General features: G+C 40.9%; 4 protein-coding genes across 5 annotated transcripts in view; 3 read left to right on the top strand and 1 right to left on the bottom strand.

Annotated features, from left to right (window-relative positions):
* Positions 1-1,438, top strand: part of farp2 (FERM, RhoGEF and pleckstrin domain protein 2) — a 33,224-nt gene extending 31,786 nt beyond the window's left edge. For both annotated transcript variants that reach the window (XM_083940599.1, XM_083940598.1), the window contains exon 27: positions 36-1,438. In XM_083940599.1, coding sequence (XP_083796725.1) covers positions 36-129 — 94 coding nt within the window. In that variant the 3' untranslated portion in view covers positions 130-1,438. The remainder of the gene's footprint in view (positions 1-35) is intronic.
* A 3,177-nt stretch (positions 1,439-4,615) lies between these two features.
* Positions 4,616-12,517, top strand: boka (BCL2 family apoptosis regulator BOK a). Its single transcript, XM_083911250.1, has 4 exons — positions 4,616-4,955; positions 6,371-6,499; positions 8,717-8,880; positions 11,415-12,517. Exons 1-4 carry the CDS (start codon positions 4,742-4,744, stop codon positions 11,538-11,540), a joined length of 633 nt encoding a protein of 210 aa, XP_083767376.1. The 5' UTR covers positions 4,616-4,741; the 3' UTR covers positions 11,541-12,517.
* A 1,556-nt stretch (positions 12,518-14,073) lies between these two features.
* On the top strand, positions 14,074-20,898 carry atg4b (autophagy related 4B, cysteine peptidase). The gene is made up of 13 exons (XM_083911289.1): positions 14,074-14,121; positions 15,758-15,859; positions 15,965-16,036; positions 16,115-16,213; positions 16,402-16,503; positions 16,599-16,671; positions 17,157-17,236; positions 17,773-17,969; positions 19,030-19,108; positions 19,232-19,377; positions 19,522-19,578; positions 20,484-20,577; positions 20,692-20,898. Exons 1-13 carry the CDS (start codon positions 14,112-14,114, stop codon positions 20,763-20,765), a joined length of 1,185 nt encoding a protein of 394 aa, XP_083767415.1. The 5' UTR covers positions 14,074-14,111; the 3' UTR covers positions 20,766-20,898.
* A 47-nt stretch (positions 20,899-20,945) lies between these two features.
* Positions 20,946-24,929, bottom strand: dtymk (deoxythymidylate kinase (thymidylate kinase)). The gene is made up of 5 exons (XM_083911290.1): positions 24,706-24,929; positions 24,452-24,560; positions 22,051-22,141; positions 21,775-21,972; positions 20,946-21,683 (listed from the first exon to the last, which is right to left on the bottom strand). Exons 1-5 carry the CDS (start codon positions 24,833-24,835, stop codon positions 21,573-21,575), a joined length of 639 nt encoding a protein of 212 aa, XP_083767416.1. The 5' UTR covers positions 24,836-24,929; the 3' UTR covers positions 20,946-21,572.

The following is a 24,929-nucleotide window of genomic DNA, read 5'->3' as shown; positions in this document are numbered from 1 at the left end:
GTTTTAAAACTGTGTCCGCCGTCTTGTCTTCACAGATGGATGGAGGTGATCAAGAGTGCAGCCAGCACTACGGGCCGGATGAGCCTGCTCGTACCCAAAGGAGGTCCCATGGAGATCAACGGGAACTGAATCGGACATCATGTATCTGGAGGCTGGGCCTCTGGGACATCACAAGGACGATCCAGTTTAGTTCTCAGTGTCATTTTGGTGTGAAGGGAAGACGATAACAACTGGAGATTGAAAGATACTGCCAGTTTAAGTGTTTTTTTCTCAGCCTGAGGATTTAATTCTAATGGTCTGTGCATTTTTTTTTGATTAATGATGTAAATGATAACATTTGTTTCAGGACATAATGAAAGGGAGACGTGTACATTGTAGCGCTCAATTGGGCTGTTCACATAGACTGATGGGAAATACTGTTAAATGGGACCAACTCCAACACAAAGAGCCTAACTTGAGGCTTTTTGAAGGACTTTTCTCTTAAGCACGTGATGGCTGAAGCGTTGTTGGGCACATCACTGTGCTATGACTGGGACACAGATGATTTACAGTATGTGGGAAATGAAGGTACATTATAGTATGTGCTCTCTGCATTGGACTTTGAAAGAGTCAGAGGTGTGTGAGAGTTGGAGGCAGGCAGAAGGTTCACAGGATGTTGAAACAAGGTAACAAGGAGAAGCAATGCATGGGAGGTTGGGAGAAATTCATGCTGCTGTTAAACTAAAGTACTATTAGTAAAAGCAGTATTTATGTCTGAGGTTTTATTTCCCTGTTAATGGGAGGATGCAAAGGATTTTCAAATGCTTAAAAGGGAGCTGTTATGCTTCATTCTCCTGATTAGTTAGGCAGCGTTACGGCCAGTTTGGTGCTACATTTCTCCCTCTTTAACATCAAATGTAATCACATGTATCCTGTTTTTTATTTTTTGCATAGGGATAACAACTTGAGGAAATATTGTGCAGTGTTACTCTAGTGCTTACTCTTTGTAAAAGTTGCAGATTTTCCTGTTTAAAGCAATCCAGAAGAACATATTTTGAAGTAATTGTCCTTGGTGATGATATCTTGCTGACTGTTTTAGACAAATGGGAGCTGATTTATGGGAGACACCAGTGACGCTTATCGCCAGTTATTTAGCGTGCTACATGCACCTATGGTATTATATGGTATATTTTTCTATGAAGACTGGAATCTCTCTGTGTGTGTGTGTGTGTGTATGTGTGTGTGCGCGCAGAAGTCACTGGAGCTGTAACGTAAGATGATAAGAGGTCGTCTCCAAACCATCTGACATTCTGTGTGTGTAAGAGGCTGACTGTTGCACAGTTAACTACAGTATGTTACTCCTATTTATTGTTTAGCATGTCATCAGGGCGCCACGCTCCTGAATGCCCCCATGTAGTCTTCATGTTATTCCACTGACAACCTAACAAATAAAAAAGATCGTTCCAATCACACTTTCCGTGGCTTCCTGTTGATAATCATCAGTTGTTTTACAGGCCGTGTGTTGGAGATTTATCAGAAACCATCTTGCCAGCAGACATCTACCAAAGTCTAATGGTGAACTTTTACATTTTAGGTATTTACAGAAACTTCCTTTACATTTCAATGGCATGAGAGGCTTCAGTTGCTAGATTGAGCTGTGTTCACTGTGAAGGTTCCCTGGTTTGTTACTCATACTGTGTTTTCTTTCCTCTCTCCACCATGTTAACATTGTGTTGTTCATCCAACACCATCACCATCCACGCCACAGACATGCATACACGCACCCTCACTACTGACTTCACCAACAACCACACCTCGTCCTTTACTCAGTTTACTGATCTTATCACCGTCAGTATTCTTATATATATATATATATATAAAAATATAGTATAGCTGTGACATCACGATGTACAGAAATCCTGACGGATTGTTTAAAGGCACACTTTCTGAATACAGTCTGTGTGCATTTCTCTGTGGATTGAGCGCTTTGATATTCTCACAGTATCTATAATCATAAGAGAGATTGAAATCTTACTTTTTACACTATGGGGCCTTTTTAAAACGTTCTGATATGAGGTGTCTGGACCTGAACATGTAATCTAGTGTTATACATTTGGCTCTTCGCATTAAGAGTTTGCACATTGAAACAGCAAAAGCAACTGTAAGCTACTGATCAACCCCTCAGCTGATACATGGGAAAATGTAGTGTTGTTTGAGGGTTTTATGCAGCAAAGATATTTTCAAATGAACGTAACGACAAAGAAAAAAAAAGTTTCACTGAGCCTTAATTGCAATCAAATTGTCAGTCATTGTTGAAGAGTTGGCCTTCTTGCCTGCAGTTTCAAAAGGACCTGCAGATCTGCTGAGTAGGCGTAAACAAAGCAGGGCATTCCTCAGGCATGTCCCAACAGCGTGAACAGAGGGTGGGGTGGCTTCCCCAGAAATGACAAAATTGCCTGTCTGCCAAAGAGATGTATTCAGATAATGTGCTGTTAGGGAGTGGAGAAGGTGTGTAGCAGCTCAGTGCCATAGTGCTTGGCTTTCAAAACAACATGGCTACACAGACTACAAACCTTACCACCACACCACCAATACACTCATACAAACAATCAGCACAATGCTTGTTTAATCACCTGTCACCCAGTAGATCCAAGTAGTGGATTTATACATTTACTCCACTGCCTTTATCTCACAGGTCTAGTTAAGACAGTTTGCAGATAAGGATTTGATAAGGGCAAAACATATGTTGCATTCAATGTGACAGAACTGAGAAAATGCAATGTGTCTGTTTCAAATCCTTATCACAGGCTTATCTAATCACCACACACACACACTGGATTAGTGTGTCATAGAGGGAACACATAACTGACCTTCCTCATTTGATATACAACATAATGGTTAGGCATATACCATGGGAATGTGTGCTTTCACCTTGTTTCCTCCTTTTTAAAAAAAAACGAGTCATGCGTCAATCATCACAGCCTAACCTACCCAATTTACCAGACACCCAGAAGAAGAACAGCTACTCTGACTCTGTCCGAAGGTCGACCCAACCTGCATACCTCTCTAATGCTAACTGATTACCGTCTTATCTCCTTCGTTTGGTTCCGACTAGCTGTTTTCTTCAGTCTTTATGCTAAGCTAACAGCTGCTGGTAATAGCTTCATATTAAACTGACAGGTATGAGAATAGTATCAATCTCCAGTTATATATTTTTTTGTAGCCCTGGCAGAAGCTTTTTAAAGTATGAGAAAATAACCCTGGTGATGTCATCAGGGCAATCTTAGCTTGGGTTTGGAGATTGAAATTCATAAGGAAAGCCTGTATTGCAAACTGGAGGCATCATGGATGTGTACCAGGCAGGGGGAGTCCAATGAAACAATGTACCTGGATGCATTATGGGAAATGTAGGATTTGATGTTTTGGGAGTTTGACCTGTATTAGGGACTGAATGTCAGATTTTAATTAATGCTTTGATTTTGGTGGTTCTTTTTATGATCTGTCTCTCACAAGTTCTCTAACTTTATGGAAGCGCAATAACAAATTGTTGCAGTACCCCTTTAAAAGTTCAAGCAAAATCCTTTTGGGCTTATATATCCTGCCAAATCTGTATTCATCCTTAATAAATCTTTCATCTATAGGATATATAACCATGTATATGTATATGATATACTGTAGACTGTGGGCAACATGTCGCCTAACAAGTTCTAATCACTGCTTCACAGCCTGGACTTGACATCCAGGCTGATTTAGACAAAAGTAAATGTTTTATTTTGGTAAGCCTCCTGTGGGTTTCCTGTTAAATAGAAGACGACAGGCTAGTTTGAGTTTTTGATGAATTTATTATACTGGCACACCTTTAATTGATGATTAACAGCTGAGGTGCTACTGGGTCGTGTGTGTGTGTGTGTGTGTGTGTGTGTGTGTGTGTGTGTGTGTGTGTGTGTGTGTGTGTGTGTGTGTGTGTGTGTGTGTGTGTGTGTGTGTGTGTGTGTGTGTGTGTGTGTGTGTGTGTGTGTGTGTGTGTGTGTGTGTGTGTGTGTGTGTGTGTGTGTGTGTGTGTGTGTGTGTGTGTGTGTGTGTGTGTGTGTGTGTGTGTGTGTGTGTGTGTGTGTGTGTGTGTGTGTGTGTGAGAGATGGGGGCGGAGGGGCGGAGGGGCGGGGCTTGTGTTGGTCTTCTTATCTCCGCCTTTGGACTTCACAATAAGTGCCCTTAGAAGGAAAGCCTGTCAGTCGATGAACCGGAGCATTTAAAACGCATTGAGTGGCAGCAAATGTTCAGCTCCTAAAAGTTTGTGATCAAAACCACTTTTGTGATGCAGGATCATATTTGAGTAGAGGCATTTTAGCCTAGTAATTCTCGGGTAAGTGGAATTTAATTGTCCTTACCTTCACTGTAAGCGTGTATGGGCGCAATAACACTAGTCTGACGTTATGGATTCATACAAAGCTTTTCTGGACTAGTGTCAAACTTTTCCCCGCCTAAATGTTCCTGTTCTCCAGCCTGGGGTTTATGTAACCTCCAGCTTCAGTCGCTGCGTCGGGCAGCTGTATCCGGGGCATCAAAAGATGTCCACAAACTAATCCGCATGTTTATTATGCAGGATAATCTCCATAGTTAGTCTTCCTACATAGCCTACTAGAGAGGGACGGAGGGGCCGGGGGAGGGGGGGACGTGTAGACTCCCGGGGAGAAGTGGCCGCTGTGAGAGGCGGTGGAGGCGGGGAGGTGAGCAGCGCAGTCCGCCGCGGATGACAGGGGCATGGAGATGTTGCGCCGCTCCTCTGTGTTTGCGTCTGAAGTGTTTGACCGCTCACCCACCGACAAGGAGCTGGTGTCCCAGGCCAAAGCACTGTGCAGGGACTACATTCATTCCAGGCTGAACCGTGCCGGGATAGGCTGGTCTAAGCCTGAACACGGACTGGTTGCATCAGGTGGGACACTGGGAGAGGTATCGTCGGTTCTGCTGTGGCTGGGTAAGTGTTGGGGACGGTCCATCCACTGTTTAAACTTAGTGCTAAAGCGTCATTTATGCAGAGACTCACCATCACCCCGCAGGTGAGTTCACCGGTACAGCATTCAAAGACATCCAGTATTCCCCAACTTTCCCCACAGACGTTTACATTGAATTTATATTTATACCATGGAGAGAGCAGAGAGGTCACGTCCCTGGTGTTTTTCCAAGAATTGTGGGGACCTGAACTGCAGTTTAAACTTGATAGGCTTATATAATATATAATACGTTACACACAGTGGACAGTTTGAAATACAGACAGCAGCATTTGTACATCCAGTGTTTAAATGACCACTTTTTGAGGTCAAAATGAAGAAACATGACTCAAAGATCATGTAACAATAAGGAGATCTACCTGCTGGAGAAAAGAACAATCATGAAAAAGAGAAAGTCTGGACATACAGCAGTTTTTAAAATCATAAAGAATTACATAGAAATGAATACATTGAACATGGAAAAATGACATCATCTGCAGGTCTTGGGGTAGTGGGCGCTGCTTTGGCCTCATGACCTCAATAACCGTCATTCAGACATGTGTAGTGGGATACATTTCATTTTCACTGGAACACCTTGAGGTGATTCATGGAAAATGAGAGACAGTTTCATTTCCAAGGTAATATTTGGATGTTTGCCCAGTCTGAAAACCGATCAGACTTAAGGTGGTTCCTCCTGTCTGAAGTTTCACATACCATTGTGGTCGTCACCCCACAAATAACTTTTGTCTTTGTTTACTTTAAAGTCTACTGGATATGAAGTCATTCGGGGTTACAACAAAGCATCCACAGCTCATAGATTAAATAACAAATTACATGAATCCAGATTTTAAAGAAATTACTTGACATTTTAGAAGATATACTTATTCACTTTTCTGCCCAGAGTTATGAGTAGGGAACTCTGGTGTCTGTACAGTACATTGCTGCAGCCAGCAGCCTGTTAACTTAGCTTAACAAGAAATGACAATTATGACTATTATACAATGCTAAGCTATTGTTTTAGTAGCACGAGTGAGCTAGTAAGCTAAAGAGTAGCTTAATAAAGTCAGCCAACTGACTCAGTTTGTCTGTCATGCAGCAATATTTACCTAAAGCTAACATAAGCTAGTATTAGCTACCATAACCTGCTGGTCAGACCAGACCAAGTAAGGCTGTAGCAGCAAGCCCACTGAGACTGAGGGTATCAAATCAAGGAAGAGTGTGTTTTATTGCCAATAAAATCAACAAACGTTATTCCTTTGTAAGAGGAAAGATGTGTTATTGCTTCTTCCAAAGTTACATAGTTTTGCTTTAAATGTGTACAGCCTAAATACAAATTCAGAGGCATTACAAACAGTCAGTAGACAGAGCATTGATTGAGTTTAGTTTCTTTTGTTTTGGCCAGGTGATGAGCTGGAGTACCTCAGACCCAATGTTTACCGCAACGTAGCACGGCAGCTCAACATCACGGTGGCGTCAGAGAGTATTGTGTCCGATGCTTTCCTGGCCGTGGCTGCAGACATTTTCTCCACAGGTAGGTCCACATCCAAATCTGGTTCTATTGTAAATCAAGCCAAGCTTACAGGCCTGCATCGTAGGAACTAACTTTAGTGCTTTGTTATCATGTATAAACCTGTAATAAAATAAAAGAAGGACGATTACAGCGTTTGTCTTTTTAGGGAAGTTCTTCATTTTGTTGTTAATGGGAAGGAGGAACTTCAGAGGTTTAGACAAATACAATAAAGACATTACAAAGTCAGGATAACTTTTGTTACTGCTCCTTTAAAAGTCTCCTGTATTCACCCTCTGACCGAAACGCTCGGTTTTAGCACCTGTCTCTTTAAGCCCCACCCCCCATAAAAGCCCTGTCTGCTCTGATTGGTCAGAGTTTCCGGGTCTTTCACATCCATGCTCTCAGCGTCTCGGCACTGTCATTGCAGCCGGGGAATGACTGTAACAGCACTGTAGCAGCACATTCTACCTCTATATGGTATAGTTGTGACATCACAACAGTACAGAAGTCCTGACGGCTCGTTTAAAGACACAGTTTCTGCATACAGCTGTGTGCATTTCTTTGTGGATTGAGCGTTTGGATACTTTATTTATTTAGCACCTCCACCTGCTTTATAATAAAAAAGACATTTTTTACAATATGGGACCTTTAATGCTTTTCCATTGAATTACTAGAGCAATTCATATTCTTGCCCCGTCAACAAAGAAACTAACTTCCGGCCTGCTTTTTCATGTAATCACCTCTTTTGCTGGCTGACTTGAGGATTCTCCAGTTAGTCAGAGACATTTTGTTGCAGTCATTATCCCCTTACGGGAAAGGAGCCGTAGGGAAAACATTCATTCCATATTAGGTTAACATGTTGCTAGAGCGAGTGATTGTTAGAGACAGTTTGGACCCCACCCAGGGAGTTCAGTCACAAGCTTCAGCTGGTTTATAACTCAGGGATTCTTACAAAGCAATCTGCTGAAAAGTAATTGGGAAGCAACTGCAAACTGAAGGAAATTAGGTTAGTGGAGGACTTACTGATAAATATCACTGACTTCAAACATAAAATAGAAGAATATCTACCCTAATCCAAACATAAATTGCAGTTAGGCTTCAGTTTCAGTTTACAGGCTGAAAATGTAGCTCTCAATGATTATTGGGTAAATTTGGACAAAAGGCTGACAGTCTAGACACGTCACTGTGAAAAGGAAGTCATGAGCATCAGTAGATTATGACCACAAACTTGTCTGACGTGTATGAGCTCAGTCCAAGCATCATGCTGCTTTACACAGATAAAGTACAGCTAAAACATCTTCTCACACTACATGTTACACCAGTGCCTGTTTTGGGAACCTTTATTTCAATTTAAACATGAACCATACTTAAGACCACCCTTTCAAGCGGACCCAGGTACGAGGCACGGATTGATGAACTGGACTCTGGGGTCAAATATACTTGGACACCAGGTCCCTGATGTGAAAGCCTCATGAGACTTTTAAGGAAAATGTTTAGTTACAAACTGGGCTTGTGGAGTTTGGAAAGCACAAACACTTAACAGCTAGGTAGGTTGTAACACAAGACACAGTGGAGTTGCATTATGGGAAATGTGTAGGATCCAGAATTGTTCGAGCTTGATGTAGCTGCCACGGACTGCTGTTTTATATCTGTTGTAATGTTATAAATGTTTGTTTTAAAAGGTAAACCTCCACTTCATCTCTAAACTCACCATAACTTAGACAGCAGCATTACAAGTGCACACAATGTGGAGTATCATTCTGAAAATTCCCGATTTCACAGTTAAAGAGAAACATGACCTCCGTTTATGAGACCCTATGAATGAATCAGACGACAGTTACAGCAAATGGATGGAGTCGAGGCTCAGTTTGTATCTGTTAGACATGTAAACACTGCAAAAATAGTCTGAAGCTTTGACTGTAAATGGTGCGGAGGCAGAAAGCTTTACTCAACATGTGAGCTGAGTTGGAAAAATGATCTACTCACTAATCAAGCGAGGCGTACTGCCTGCCTGCTGGCCCCAGCCTTGTATTTGGGTTTTCCTCTCTGTGGGAAAGCCAGGCATGTGAGCCTAATGCCTGGCTCTTTTTGACTCTTTGACGTTTGCTGCACTAAAAACCACTCTGCCAACTCCTCAAAAAGAGCAGGTAGCAGGACAGAAATGACTGTGCATAAAGCTTTGAGTGAGCATGATTCACTTTGTTCTAACAGTCTCACAACTTGTGTGTCTCCTGTCAGGTGTGACATGGGGAAAGGTGGTTTCTTTGTACGCTGTGGCTGGAGCCTTGGCGGTAGACTGTGTTCGCCACGGTCATCCAGCTATGGTCCATACCATTGTCGACTGCATGGGGGAGTTTGTTCGCAAGAGCCTGTCCTCCTGGTTAAAAAGGAGAGGGGGCTGGGTAAGGGAAACTTCTTTTTTTAACCTGATCAATTGTATGTTTGTGTGAGTGTTGCTCATGAAATAACTCTCGTTTCACGGTGGTAAACTGAACGTGTGTGTTTTTTCCTGTTTGCTGGATGTGGCAAAGAATGTCAAGCTCACTGTAAAATCACTTAACCTGCCACATCTGTTTGAGTGAGTCCCAGCATTGATTTTATAGGAATATTATACGAGACCGATTCTGTGAATATTAGGACTCCAATCCGCTAATCATTTTCCTGATTGATCAATTAGCTGTCATGTCTAAAAAAACATCAAAGGGGGGGAAACATTTACAGAATTTTCCAGAGCCCCAAGGTTTTTATAGAAGGGTGTGTTCATGTATCATTCATAGCATGATTTATAAAACATTTTATTCCTAAAAACATGGCAGAATTTTGATTTTATTTTATGTCTGTTGACTGTATTTTCTGATTTATGAAAATTAAACATTCATGTTCTGGACATGTATTCAAACTAGCATATATTTAATTAGCAATGATTTCGTAAAATGTCCGAATACTTGTAACTTGTAGGGAAGTAACTGGGGGAAGTTTTATGTTTTTTTTTTACGATTTTAACATTTTTATTGAAATATAAACAGACATGAAACAAGGACAGTAAAGGACATATACACCTATATAAACAGGCTGCATCATTATTGGGACCAGGTTTTATCTCTGCTCACCAGCAAAGAGAAGGACACCCGTTCATACGCTGCCACGCTAGCAACAGATCATGCCAGTCTTTGACTGATGACGCATGAGTTGACTTCCATTGTTGAACAAGCAGTCTCCTACCCAGCATGATAGTGGTCTGGACGAATTCAGTAGGCTAGATGAAATCTGTTGCTCCACACAGTTTTCAAGGAATGAGGAATTAGTGCATTATTTCTGCAATATCGTTAAGTAGTAAAGTGATGCTTCATGGTCCCTTCTATAGCTTGAAATAATAAAAGAGAGAGTCTTTGCATTTTGGAGAATGAGGGTTTTTTAAAGTAGTTTTCAGCAAACTATGAATTTGCACATACTACCAGTGCATGTAATGCATCAAAGGATGTAATTTCCTGCTCTTTGTTAAAGTCCCCAGTCCCTGCAATCCCCCTCCACAGCCATTCCTTCCAACAGAAAGAGGATTGACTTTATTTGGGTGGTGTTGAGGAAGGGGTCAAAATAAGACTCTTTGCAGTCTTCTTCCAGACCCCCTTAAGGCATGATAACAGGATAAGACTGAGCCCTTGGGGTGCAGAGAGGAAGAGTGATAAGCAGCCAAGGGAAGAGCAGGACAAGAGTGTGCTTCTGCACTGAACCAAGGGGCTGCCCGCTCTGGAGGGAGAGACCACTGTGCCAAGTGTCGTAGACAAAAGGCACAATGGTAAAGAGGAAGGTTGGGTATTCCTAGGCCTCCCTGGTTCACCCTTTTTAGAAGTTTTGTAGGCTCAACCAAGCTTGTTTACCATTTCATGAAAAAGGCTACACAGCTGATTAAACCTGTGGAAGAACTTCATCTGGACTGTGACTGGCAGTGCCTGCGATACGTGGTTAACCTTAGGGACTACATGCATCTTTAATACATTGGCCTTTTACACACAGATAAAGATCAAGGGGTGTGATATCTATTAGTTAAAACTTGAGTCGTATTCACCTGTAGTGTCTCCCTTCAAAGTAAACATCATATTGTGTTATATTGGGGTGGGGTTAAAGGTAGAGAGATGAAAGATTATCATGTTAGGGATTTGCGACTTTCACATCACTGAAATGGCTGATGACATGATTACAGTTGGTCGCATGCGGATTAAAATACTTTGTATTGACAATGCAACTCCACAGAGAGAATAGTTCAATGTGTCTGCCGTAGAATCTCGTTACTTGGAAAAGCCTGTCTGATAAACGTCTGCAGAAACAATAAAGAGCACAAGAAGGAACAAGGCCTGGCAATTTGCCTGTGCCTGTCCTCTTCTGCAAAGAGCACAACACGTGAACAAATGCTCCCGCAGACTCAGAGACACGGCACCCAAGTCGCTTTTGTTCTGAAGAGAAGTGGAGTGTGACAAAATGAATTGCAGTGCATTGTATAACTGACCTGATAAGCACAAATGAGGATCCTGCCACAGTCTAAACTCAAACTGTAATATTTCTACAGTGGGAGATGATGTCAGCATGTAATAACATTCTGTGATATGAAGGATCTGAAGAGGGAGAAGTGGTTAGAGTTAGGACTGTCACTTAATTGTTCTCTCTGCGGATGCTCATCGTCTCTGAAAGTGTTCTAGTTATATAAGGACAATTTTGAAGGAAGCATTTCTGAGATTACAAAGTGGGCTTTGGCTCTGGAATAACATATTTGTGGGTAAGCTGCACATCTTGTCACTGAGATTATTGAGAACACATGGGATTTATTAGGGCTTTTTGTTGAGTGTTTGCTTCAAATGTGACTTTTTTTTTTATAGCTTGTTTAATTCCACAGTCTGAATTCATTTGGTGAGCCCTTTGTCCTCTCTGCTGTGTCCTACAGGTGGATGTTACAAAATGCGTGGTGAACACTGATCCCAGCTTCCGCTCTCACTGGCTGGTGTTGGCTGTCTGTGCCCTTGGGCACTATCTGAAGGCCACTGTGTTATACCTCCTCAGAGAGAATTGAAAGACAGAGCCACACACTGGATTTTAGCAGACTGACCAGCACTGTACACCACCACCACCCCACCAAAGCATCCACTGCTTTGAATTATGTTTACACTCATTTGCACTGAGCCTTCATGAATGAACACCTGTCCCTTCATAGAAAACAGACTTCCCATGCTTCTTCTGCTTACTATGCTAGATTGTCTATTTATTGTTGGTGTTTATGTTATGGCACACATTTGATATAAATGTATAAAATCACCCATTGTTCATTTTTTTTCCAACAGTAGAACTGCCCATTTTGCTGCCTTTTGGCAGTGTTTTGGCTTCCCCTTGTGGTAGTAAATGGTAACTACTTTCAATTGAGAATGCTCATCTGGATCCTGAGGCCATTCATGGGAATAATTCTCACTTGTCACCATGGCCCAACAGACTAGTGCATGCTAGATTAATTAAGGGACTGTATGAAAACATTTTTTTGCTGAAGGGAAGGCGTCTCATCAAAATGCGTCATAGATGCGTCATGTTCAAATAACTGATTGGTAAAGTAAAATGAAATATATTAACTGGGTCCCATTAACTTATTAATATCTAAATTAGGGCACCCTATCTTGAACTATTAATGCTATTTATGAGTATTTTTTGATATGGGGGGAGTGTTTCAGGTTTTTCTGAGTCAAGTGAACAGAAATGATAATACTTTTTTAAAAACCAACAGTAGGATTCAGCCGCCTTGCCCACCCTAATCATTTCCGTACAGTCCCTTATGAATCTTATGAATTGAGCCTACAATGACCACATATAAGCCTATTTCAGAAAGCACTATACTTTTGATGCAACTTTTTATCTCTTTGTTGTACGCTGGGAGGCAGTGTATGATATTGCTGTACTGTATTTGCAGTAACGCAAGTTAAAGTATATTTTCTCTGAGTTAGAGCACTTTGATAACATTTCATTTTGTGAGTAAAATTTATTCCATGAATAATTTCACTTTTATACCGCATGGAGCACTAGGAGTCCTAGAAAATATACAAATGTTTGAGTCACCTGCAGCTGTAATAATTAAAAATAATAAATGGTTCCTACAACAATCCAAGCGGTGAATGGTAATGCAGTATTGATGATTTTGCTTTGCAGCCCAGAAGGTAAGTGGCCCATTAGAGGGATCTAATGCACAGTGAAGTATCTGTGTGCACATCCAACCTGTTGGATGTTGGAGGTGCAGGACAATGATGGGTTTGGCCTCCACTGAAGAGGTCTTCCAGCTGACTTAAAGGGCTAATTATGCTTCCATAAATGGTATCTCATGAGCAAGTGGTACAGTATGTCTATAATACCAGGTTGAACTAGTAATAATGAGTATTTAATGACTGCTTATATGAAGTAACTGTATTTTGAGATTTTGTACTTTAAATATTGTTACATTCAACAGTAGGGAATTAAGCAAGGTAACCTATAGAGTAAGCTTGGAGTGTGTGTGTTTTTTTTATGGAGGATGTATATACAACTCCTTATGTATTTAATCCATATACTGTAACTGGCCTCAGTCTTGGCCATAGGGATCTAGAACTTACCATTATTCCCATCATCTGAAATGTTACTGTAATTCAAATGTATACCATAAACCATTTATGGCTGGGTTTACAGAAAAGAAAAGAAACTGAATCTGACCAAGGAAAAAACAAGTTAATATTTCATTTTTCTGTTGTTGTTTTTGGTTGTTCCACATCCCCTGTTCACTGATACAGTAGTCAGCCTAATTTTATTTAAACTACTGGTTCCCTCTTCCCTCTCTGCCATTTTTAATTGAGTTTAGAGGTTGTGATGTGTATGTTTTTTTATTTTTATTGTATTTCTTAGACAAAAGACAAGTTTTTGCCACAGGATGTCAGTAGATGTCACCGAACTTGTTCTGGTATCACTAAACTGCAGTGATTCTTCTCAAAGTTTTCCAGTAGTGTTTCTAAATTGAGATATATAGTTTTTAATTCTGCCATATAATCTCATATGTCTGCCTATTTCATATATTAAAAGCAACAACAGCTGGCAGGTTTCCCCAAGTTCTGTATTTTTTTTGTTAAAAGACGATTTAAGATAAAAAATAATATTTTATAAGGTTTTTATTTACGGCCAACTAAAGTGCTAGAAGAAGAAGAAGAAGAAGAAGAAGAAGAAGAAGAAGAAGAAGAAGAAGAAGAAGAAGAAGAAGAAGAAGAAGAAGAAGAAGAAGAAGAAGAAGAAGAAGAAGAAGAAGAAGAAGAAGAAGAAGAAGAAGAAGAAGAAGAAGAAGCAGAGTCACATTTAGAAGCAGCATTTATACTTAACCCACTTTGATTTGTAACGTGAACGCGCCATAAACTGTTTTAACGGAACGGATACGTCAGCACTATTGATTGGTTAGGGAACAGATTCTGTATTCATAATCTCACCAGTCTCTGGTTAGGGTGACGTGACCCCGTTCACTGTTCTTATTGGATGTTGCAAAAGATGTCCCGCCTCTCTCTGAATTCCACAGCAGGACTCTATTCCCATTGGTCCACTGGGTCGGAGTCCAGAGAACAACAAACAAGATAGGGTGAAGACCGTCGGGATGGATGCAGGTAAATGAGATTTTATAGTAAAATAACATTTCTTTCTCTCCCTTAGCAAGCCAGTATTGCCACAAATTAACCACAACGAAGCCATGTCATACCTGGCAACACAGTTCCTGCTCTGTCATGACAGAACAGTCCAACACAGCCCTGTTTAGCCTCGGTGACGTTAGCCTGCTAAAATGATGACTAAAGCTAGATGCTAACTAATGTTAGCCTCCTGTTATTGCTCAATGTGGTGGATTCCCCGCTTTGACAGCTCGCTGCATGGCCGTATCATTTACTGTATGGTGTCCAGATGTCGTCTGTGTTAATGTCATGTGTTGTTGTAAAGTTTCGCTCTTAATAATGTGTCTGCCGTCCTTGTTTTGTTTATGCTAACGTGATGTTACGCCCAAGATGAGCATCTCAGTCGATGCACTGGCACCATCACGTCAGTTATGAGGCTACTGTTGGCACCGGAAGGGAATGCCATTAGCTGTGGAGCACACACGTTCTTATTAACTTAATAGTATTCAGATAATTCGCCTGTTAATACACCCCTTCATTATTTATCGATGAGCCCGTGAATCTCAGCTCTCTGTGTCCAAGCCAAGTAACTGACAAGTGCCGTTAGTGAGCTGGCTAACGTTGATTAACTTTTCTTGTCTATTGTTGGTTATGTGGATAACATTATGGCAGAATCACTTTCTTTTTTTAAAACTCAAAAGCGTAAATATTTCTCCCAGTGAATAATAACATCAGTTAGCCAACGCCCCATTGTTTTCTCTTTCTTAAGAGGAAGTGTACCCTTTAATGGTGTCCATCAATTGCAAAATGTTATGTCTGGCTTTGAGCCCAGTGTTTCCAACTGCAGTGAAAAGTCTGCAAGTAGACTGTTACTATGACGCCGTTTCCTATCAGCTAATTGCACAAGGGGGATATATTTTCAGACATTGCTACGTGTCATATAGTTGTTTGATTTGATCAGCTTGGTATGTGTGTTATCATGTATATATCCCCTGAAATTAAAGGGGTCGATTTTACACATTTTGTTGATGTGGCCCCAGAGGATCTTGAGAAAATAACCAGAATGATGCAAATTCAGAACAAGCGCGTAATTTACAAAATTGGGTTGTGGAGTTTAATAGTGGACCTTTATCAACTAGGGAGAGCCGGGGTACAACAAAAATCACTTTGTTTGCTTTACCAATACTAGAGACTTGGCATCTCTCACAAGCCTCCCAATGTTATGGATGTACAATACTAAAGTACCCCTTTAAATACAGTTTAAGATCTTCCTTACTTTCTCAAGCTTGTTCGTGTTAATTTCACTATGAAACGCATTTGGCCGTGAAACTCAATATTCTATTTATCCCACATGGAGATTCTTCCTTCACTTACTCCTTAGCATATGTGACGCAGGTTAATCTATAGAAACAAGGATTCAAAATCTTAATACTTTTTAAAGAGGAATGTATATATACATTCTCTCTATATATATAGAGTTGTATATAATAAAAGCAACTGGAATTCTTCTCAAGCAACGTCAAATATTGGGTACCACACCTATACTTTTATTAGCTGCAACAAGTGGTTAACAATATGACCACCAGCCGTTTCTCTCCTGTGAATTCCCACACTTGCGGTTTATCCTCTTTTGTAGCAACCTTGACATACGACACACTTCGCTTTGGAGAGTTCGAAGATTTTCCAGAGACCTCAGAGCCTGTGTGGATCTTGGGGAAAGAGTACAATGCACTCACAGGTAAGACTGTTGAATATAACTTTGACGTCAGTTGGAAACATGAAAAAAGCATACATTTTCCTCTGTGGATGTATTGTAATATGGTGATTTCTGGTCTTCACATAGAGAAAGACGAGATTCTATCAGATGTCACTTCACGACTGTGGTTCACATATAGAAAAAACTTCCCACCAATTGGTAAGTGAAGAAATGTGTGTTTTAGTTTAGCCCCTGAAGTACGTGTGTTTTCACATTTAATTCTTGAATGTGTTACAGGTGGGACAGGACCAACATCAGATACAGGATGGGGATGTATGTTACGGTGCGGCCAGATGATCCTAGGCGAGGCTTTGGTGTGTAGACATGTAGGCAGAGGTAAGACAACTGAAAAAAATACAAAAACAAAGCAAAAAATATTTTCCTTGATTATAGATAAGTATAGATATACATAGATGAATCCTGATTTTATCAGTGGGTGGCACTAACAGCTCTTCTCCAGCGAGTAGACTATACCAAACAGAGCTCGTTTGAAACAGCCTTAATAACTGGCTTGTTGTTCTCAGACTGGAGATGGGCCAGAGACCAGAGACAAAGAGAAGAGTACATCAGTATTCTTAACGCCTTCATTGACAAAAAAGACAGCTACTACTCCATCCATCAAATTGGTAAGTAATGAGTCAGGCCTTTCCAATTTTATCAAGGACTCACTCCTGTAAGGGCTTGCGTAACATTGTTTCTTTTGTGTTCCTAAATGCTGCAGCCCAAATGGGAGTTGGAGAGGGAAAGCCAATAGGCCAGTGGTATGGCCCAAACACAGTCGCCCAGGTTCTAAAGTAAGTACTGTAGAGAAGCCCCTAAGTTTCAGTTGTTTTCAGGTTTTTTTTATTTTAGGGCTGCAACTAGTGGTTATGTTTTATTATCAATCACTGTAATGATAATTTTTTTAAGTAATGTAAACAAAAAAAAAAGTGTCAACCAGGAGTTCCCAAAGCTCGTGGGTTCGACTCCGACCTGCGGCACTCTCCTGCATGTCTCCTCCTCTCTCTCACCCAATTTCCTGTCCAACCTACTGAATAAAGGCTTGAAACTGCCAAAAAAATCATCCTCTAAAAAAAAAAAAAAAAGCCCAGAAGACAAATTTTTTTAACTTGCACTGTTATAAAACTGATAATATAGCAAATCCTCTCATTTGAGAAGCTCGAACCACAGGATAATTTGCTTCATAACAGGAAACTGTGCACTGATGAGGTTCAAAACAATTTAAAGAAATATGTAAAACATAAAAGTGTGGTTGTCTCAATGTGCTGTCTGGTTTCAGGAAGCTGGCAGTGTTTGATACGTGGAGCAGATTAGTTGTACATGTGGCAATGGACAACACTGTGGTCATCGAGGAGATCAGTGAGTGCAGTTGTGTTCAAGTGTTTTGTTTTTCCTGTTATCATTCACAAGCATAAGCAGTTTAAATGTTACTCCAGTATTTGTACCCCATGTTAAATGATGGGCTGTGCTTACACAAGTAGTATCTCAGCTAAATATTAGTAATATTACAGGACAAAGTTTCTGGGTGAAAAGAAAAAAATGCAAATTTGAGTGAAGGAAAATAGTTTATCCAACAACAGCAGTTTGATGCTTTATCATGTGCAAATATAAATAAAAGGCATTTGAGTGGAAAGCTTCCATTAGGTGGATTGCTGTCTTTTAATTTGGCTGAAACAGAAACTAGCTGAGTGGTTGGAAGTTGGTGTCAGTATTTTACTGTAAAGCAGGTCTGTTTCAGTCCTTTTCTGAATTTTGTGTACTGTATGACCTAATGCTAAACTTGTACAGTGACGTTTCTCTAAACATAGTCCACAAACGGCATGTTTCCCCTTTTTTTTTTTTAAATTTAGTAATTTCTCAATAAATGTTTTTCTGGGATTCTATTTTCACTGCAGAGCGTCTCTGTATGCCCTGGCTGGACGCTGCAGCAGACTTTGGAGAAACAGAGGGAGCAGGGGAGCTCAATGGCTGCCTGGAGGGGGCCTGTGCCCTGGCTGAGGAGGAGACAGCTCTCTGGAAACCTCTGGTCCTGCTCATCCCTCTCAGGCTTGGCCTGAGTGATATAAATGAGGCCTACATCGAAACCCTCAAGGTAAAGTACTTACAGCATGTATATTCCTATTGTATACCCATATAGTAAAAAGGGAGAATTCCATGTCATTAGCTTAAGGCAGGTAACAATTAAGGCTCTTAAAAAGTATTAAAAAGTCTTAAACCCCATTTAGCGAGGTATTACATTTTTGTAGCTTCAATACGTATATCTGTTCCAAGAAAGGAAAGGGTCTTAAAAAGGCTTTGAAAGGAATTCAATTTAACTACAGGATTCCTGCATATACCCTGGTATCAAAACGCTAAATCCACAGAGAAATGCACACGGTCTGTATTCAGAAACTGTGTCACAACTATATTATACCATAGATATATCCATCATCTGCAACCCCTTATTCCTGACGGGGTCGCAGGGGCTGATCCCAGCCGACATTGGGCGTTGAGGCGGGGCACACGCTGGACAGGACGCCAATGGGCTTTTTTGGGAATTGGTCTTAGAGAGACAGGTGCTACAGTGAAGCATTTCAGACAGAGGTATAAGAAAATGAATGTTTTTGAACATTAAATCATGTAAACATGAACCTGAAAATGAGCAGAATATCAGACCTTTAAATCAATGACTTTCTCAATCTTAAGCCATTATATCCAGAAATATGGGGGTTGTCACTGGGAACTATACAAAATGAAACATGACTTGCTGGGTCACCTGCTCCATCTCTTCTCTCTATTCTAGTCAATACTTTGATACTGTGTTTGGCATACAAATATGCAAATATTCTTTTGAACAGGGAACAGAATCTCAATATCACTTTATCTGCTTCTCAGTGGGTGACAATTGAAACAATGATTTAGTATAGGGACAATGATCGTCAGGATATACAGTATATGCTGTGGATGTGTAGCCTACATTTCAAAACAAAGACACTGAAGTGAGCTTTGATTTGTGCTCTAATAATCTAAAAACAAATGGTACGCTTTCAAAAATGGTCGTAATGTTTATGTTTGTACTAAATAAGCTAAATATTACTGAAAACACTAAATTAGCACTGAGGCAAAGTCAGCTACAGCTGGGGTGAGATAACCCCTTTTGTCTCTTTTTACAGCAATGCTTCATGCTGCCTCAGTCCCTGGGTGTTATTGGGGGAAAACCCAACAGTGCCCATTACTTCATTGGTTATGTCGGTATGTCTAGTCTCTGTGTTTGTGAAATAAACACTCAGCTGTGCACTGCACACTCATGCTCACCATATTAATTCTATTTACACCAAGAGAACCATCTAATTCTAAACATGCTTCTTTTTTCAGGAGAGGAACTCATCTATTTAGACCCACACACTACGCAGCCTGCAGTGGAGCCATGTGAAGACAGCCAGGTCCCTGATGAGACGTACCATTGTCAGCACCCACCCTGCCGCATGCACATCTGTGAACTGGACCCATCCATTGCAGCGGTAGGAATGCTAGGGAGGATTTTTATAGCACAGAGCTTTTGTATGTCAAACTAAAGCCCATTGTTAATGTGAATGAGAGCAGGCTGAAAATTGTTTACAGTAACTCAGATGTTCCGTAGCTTATTGTTTTCTTGTATCCTCCAGGGTTTCTTCTGCAGAACAGAGGACGAGTTTGATGACTGGTGTATGCGCATACGAAGGGTATGTTTCTGTTCACACTGCTCTTTGCTTGTTGCTCCCCCTGACTCTTATTTAGCAGTTAAAGCAACATTGTGTAACATTGGAATTTTTAACAACTTGGCACCTACAGTTTCATAAATATGGGCCGCCGTACACCTGCATTTCTTATGATTACATTGCTCATGATTAAAAATGAGCATGCCACTAAACAGCCAAACATCAAGGAAGTGCAACGACACATGACTAAGAGAAGCCAGTTAATACACTTACCCTTCCAACATTTGTCTTGCATCATTTCTTTTTCCAAGAAACTCACCAAAAGCCCATCTGAGATTCACTCTTGTCAGGTGGCCTCTTGCTCAGTCTCTCACCTTTACTCTTCTTAGCTTTCTCTGACATCATCTTCGGTCTCCTCGCCTCTGCCCTGATGTCCGTAGAGGCTGCTGAACCCAGTTCAGGCACAACTACCACTGACTGGTAAACCACCTCTAGTGGTCAAAAGCTCCTGTGCTAGCGGCTAATAGAGCTAACTAACTGACAGCAGATACAGTTAGCATTATTTTAGAAACAAGTAACATTGTCAATCAGGAAACTCCGGGAGTTGAGGCAGAGCAGCTGGAAGACACCAGAAAATATTTTCTCCATAAAAATGTGATCCAGTTTCACTAAAATCATTGGTAGTGGCGTAAAGTGTTGCACACTTCTCCGGGAAGATCCGCCCCGCTCACCAAAGTTACACAGTGCGAGAACAGGCAGAGTGGGAATGACAGAGGCACCACTCCCCATTACAAGTCAGTGTATCAAAATGATTTTGAAGCTGTCATTTAAGGGAAAAATAGTTACACAATGTTGCTTTAAATAAAGTAGTTTTACTTTCTTATTAGAGGAATTGGTACATCCCTTAAAAGGTGGTCTTTCTCTTCTAGCTGTCCTGCAACAGAGGAGGCCTGCCCATGTTTGAATTAGTAGACAGTCAGCCCTCTCACATGGTCAGCATGGATGCACTTAACCTCACTCCTGGTAAATGATCTGCATATTTTTGCAAAATATATTCAAAGAAACAAAATTCTGTTAATGAATATAAATTTCAGTATTTGTTTGTTTTTCTTCCACGTATTGACACTCACTTCATAGATTTCTCAGACTCGGACAGGTTGGAGCGGTTCTTTGATTCAGAAGATGAAGAGTTTGAGATCCTCTCACTCTGAGGAACATATGGACAATGATTTGCTGTTCGACAGCTGGCGAGGGATTCCCGGTCTCTTCTCTGTATCAGAAGGGAAGCCTGAGGGGATGAACATTAACTGGAGACCTCTCGAGCCAGTCCAGCTCCAATGGTGTAGTCAGTGCGTGTCTCACAGCGTTCTCAACAGCCTCTGAATGCTCTTTGTATCCAACATCGAGACTGCCTGGTGGAAGCCGTAGCAGGAGCTCAGGATAAATTCTGTATGCACATCGTCACATACATGCGTTTCCATTTGAGTCTTAACACTTTAAATGTTTATTCTGAAGTGATATGGTGCCTTTCCCTGACTCCATAAGTAAAATTGCCATAACAGTTTTATGTTGTATAGAAACAGAATGGTTCACGGTGACCATGGCTTTGCAGTTTGTCCCTTATAACTCTAAGTCTGTAACGGCCTGTAATGAAACCAAATTAAGTCAAATCTGCAGACAAGTTGCATTAATTGTTCATGCAAAGTATCCATGACAAGTTTAAACCATATACATGAGTTCATTTGAAGATTATTTATTTAATCAACACAGTATATAAGACGGACAAAAGAACAATACACATGTAAAAGGATTAAAAGCAAATAAAATCAGAATCTGATATTTGAAAATGGTACATCTCTATGTTTTCAAGTTGGTATGAAAATATATTTGAAGCACAGCCGAGGCATTTCTCTTCTGCATTCAAACAGAGGGGCGTAAGAAAAGCATGTGGAAGAGTCATTTAGATGCTGCACCAAGAGACTGTCTTGGTCTCATGTTTCTCCGAGACACGTTCAGGTTCACTTCCACAGCTCTCCAAGCTCTAGGTTCTGAGCGGTGTTGATAATATTATAGCTGTGGGTCGTGATGTCCTTGTGCACATCCTCAACACTCTGAGAAGCATTAATAACCTAGAGCAGACAATTCAGATCGCAAGATGTTTAATATTATTGACTTAAATAACACCTGGGTATAAATGTACAATCCAGAACCACCTCATACCTGCCAGTTGACTGAAGGCTCCTTCATCAGCTCTTCAAATCTCTGTTGAACTGCTCTTTGGAAAACACTGGTCTCATATCTCTCCCCTCCAAACTGACCTCTGAGAGCAGCCTCAGCTGGGCTGAGCTGTAGAAACATAACCAGGTCCGGCTTTGGTAGTCCCACGTCAGGTTTCATGCACCAGTCCAAACAGAAACCCTGAAGAGGATGAACATGTTACGCTATCTGTTGCTCTTAAACAAAACCATGCCATCTGACGGATGAGAGAAGACTCACCGGCTTTGCACTGGTGAAAGCAACTCCAGAGAAGGCGTACCTATCTACAACCAGAGTGACTCCTTTCTCCAGCTTCTTCTTCATCATAGGCCTGTGGTCACAATTATTTTTTTTACACAGCAGAAAATGTACACAGGAAAGAGGAAACGTGTCAAGTCTAAAAGGTGAGAGAATGCATTTTTCAGATTTGAGTTTGCATCATTGCCAATGCAATGTCAGGGGTGGAAAGAAAAGTACAATTACTTAAATTCATCAGTGCATTTTGTTTTTGTCAATGAGTTTCATGAAAAGACTGAAATCTACAATTACTAGTTTGTCTCTCAATACTTTGACTGCCCTACCTATTAGCTTGGGGCTTCCAACTAGGGATGGTGTGCTAGGGATTGACCAACTACGGTGCTGTGATCATGGTAATAAGGAACATGTAGTGGAAAAACCACAATGAACCTCTATGACACAGAGGAATAAGATATGCCAAACTTTGATACTTGCTAGTAGTAGGATCAATTCATTGTTGGTTTGGGCCTTTTTCGTGTAATATTTTCAAGAACAAAAATATAAAATAGAACCCAACATTAACTTATTTACTAATTTAATTAATTTGTGAAACTTGTATATTTTACCTCAATTCAATCGGAAGTTAAGAATTTGGCTGCAACATTAAAAAGGCTCGGTGTTACTGGACTCTTACCATGTGCAGGTACACATCACTAAATACCGTATAACATGAATGGAATCTTGTTTAACAAGCTGCAGTGTAAAAAAAAACCTGACATAGCAACTGCAGAATGACAAGGTAAGTCTGGAGTACAAGAAAAAAAAAGATTCAATTAATGAATTGTATCTGTTCAGATCTGTAGATTTACCAATCATCGGGATAGTGATAGTTTCTGGAAAGACAAGTGGCTTAAATTTAACTTTTCAGTATAAATAAAATCTACAAACAAACAGTCTTGTCTCAAAATGACCTCAACTAAAACATGAAACATGTCTTTTTTGTAATTTGAGTGGACTGACCTTTTAAAGCTGTTTGAATGTGTCATCCTTTATGGTGAGTACGTAGCACATTTTGTTAGCACCTTTTTCCCAGCTTACATTAATGGGCTATATTACCAACAACGACCATGCAGCGGATCACAACGAGGTTTGTGCGTCTCATTCTCAATATAGATAAAACTAAGGAGTGAATATTTGATTTGAAAAGAAAAAAGTGGAGGTAGCCCCTGTTTTCATCAGAGGTCAGCCAATAGAGTGATTTCTTCATATACAGACCTTGGTGTTCACTTGGATAACAAACTAGACTGGAAGTAAAACACCAGAGTTCTCTTCAAAAAGGCCTCGTCTAGACTGCTCTTTCTGAGGAAACTGAGGGCATTTGATATGGGACGGCCTATTTTAAACCGATTTTAATCATGGGATACTGGAAAGTGTCCTTTTTTTATGCTGTTGTGTGTTGGGGTGGCAGCATAACAGTTTAGAAACAGGAACAGGTTGAATAAAAGGAATGGAGGACATTTTAGATAAGAGGATGATGAGAAAGATGTTGGCAGGGCTTCAGACTAACTTTTTTCACTAGGAGCACTGTGGCCCCCAGCTGAAAGTTTTAGGGGCACACACACCGTAAAGTAATAAAAGATGCAGAAATTACAACAATTCAGTGTCACATTTTTATTGTGATCATTTGAAGATGCAAGATAGAGGGGAAACAGACAGCACCACCGCTGTCATGGCAGTGCAATATTAAAAAATATACCTTACATTCAGAATAAGGGACGAGACGAGATTTGAACACTATTTTAAATGTCAGTTTGTTCTTTACAGAGGGGTTGATTTTAGCAGAGAGCTGTTGTGGTGCTGCAGGTGTCTTTACATAGGACTTGTGTTAGCCCCAGTGTAGCCTACAGTACTCATGGCGGTCAAGTAACTCTTTCACAATAGCTGTTGATATGGGTCACTTATGCTTTTGTTGTCTTTTATGATGTTAGTTTGTTGTGACAAATGCTGGTGATATTGCTGTGATTATTGTGTCCTTTCAGTGCTTAAGTCTGGTGCCAACCTATTTATTTATTTGTTGTTGTAGTGTGTGTTGTACTGTGCCTTGTCTTCAGGGATGTATGCTGTTCTATGTTGTGGTGGCAATTGAATTTTCCCCTTGGATTATTAAAGTGAAATCAAATCAAATACATTTCAACTTGTCGGAGCAGAAACAGCACCAGTGAACTATTCGAGTGAGTCGCCAGCAGAACTCACAATACCAGAAAGTCACCGTAGACATGATTCATGTTATCAAATGCACCTGTGCTCCTCCTGCTAGGACGTGCCAAAAGGTGTGCCGTGAAAGGGCTCACTTGACCCCGTAAACTCGACTTTCCCTTAGACACAATGAAACAAAAAGGCTTACACCAGTTCCCAGCGGTTTGCAGAGAACAGCAGGTGCACTGTGTGGTCCTCCAGGTCACTCTTCTTCTCCAGGTAGGCGTTTATCAGCTGTCCAATCGTCGTGGTCCTGTCTGACCCCAAGAAACCACACCAGGAAGTCACAAAGCAGTGCAAAGTTATAGTAGTACTGCACACCTGCACAGGGACTTTGAAACAAACAGCCAAACCACAACCGTGCTAACGTTTAGTCCTATATAGAGCAGTAGCATGTCTCACCGGGGAACCTCATCATCTCTGCGGGTCGGCCGCTCTGCTGCAGCGCCTGAACCAGTTTCTTGCACTGTGTGGTTTTGCCGGCTTTGTCCACTCCCTCCAGCACGATGAGCGCTCCTCTTTTACCCGCCATGACCGCAGTCTGTCCGCGCTGTCCTGTGGTTGACGAACGGACTTATTACAGCAGCTCGAGCTCAAAACACACCGACAGGCTCGCTCTTATCACC

This window comes from Echiichthys vipera (assembly GCF_963691815.1).
Source record: "Echiichthys vipera genome assembly, chromosome: 3".
NCBI classification, from domain to species: Eukaryota; Metazoa; Chordata; class Actinopteri; order Perciformes; family Trachinidae; genus Echiichthys; species Echiichthys vipera.
This window is presented reverse-complemented; position numbering and strand designations above follow the sequence as displayed.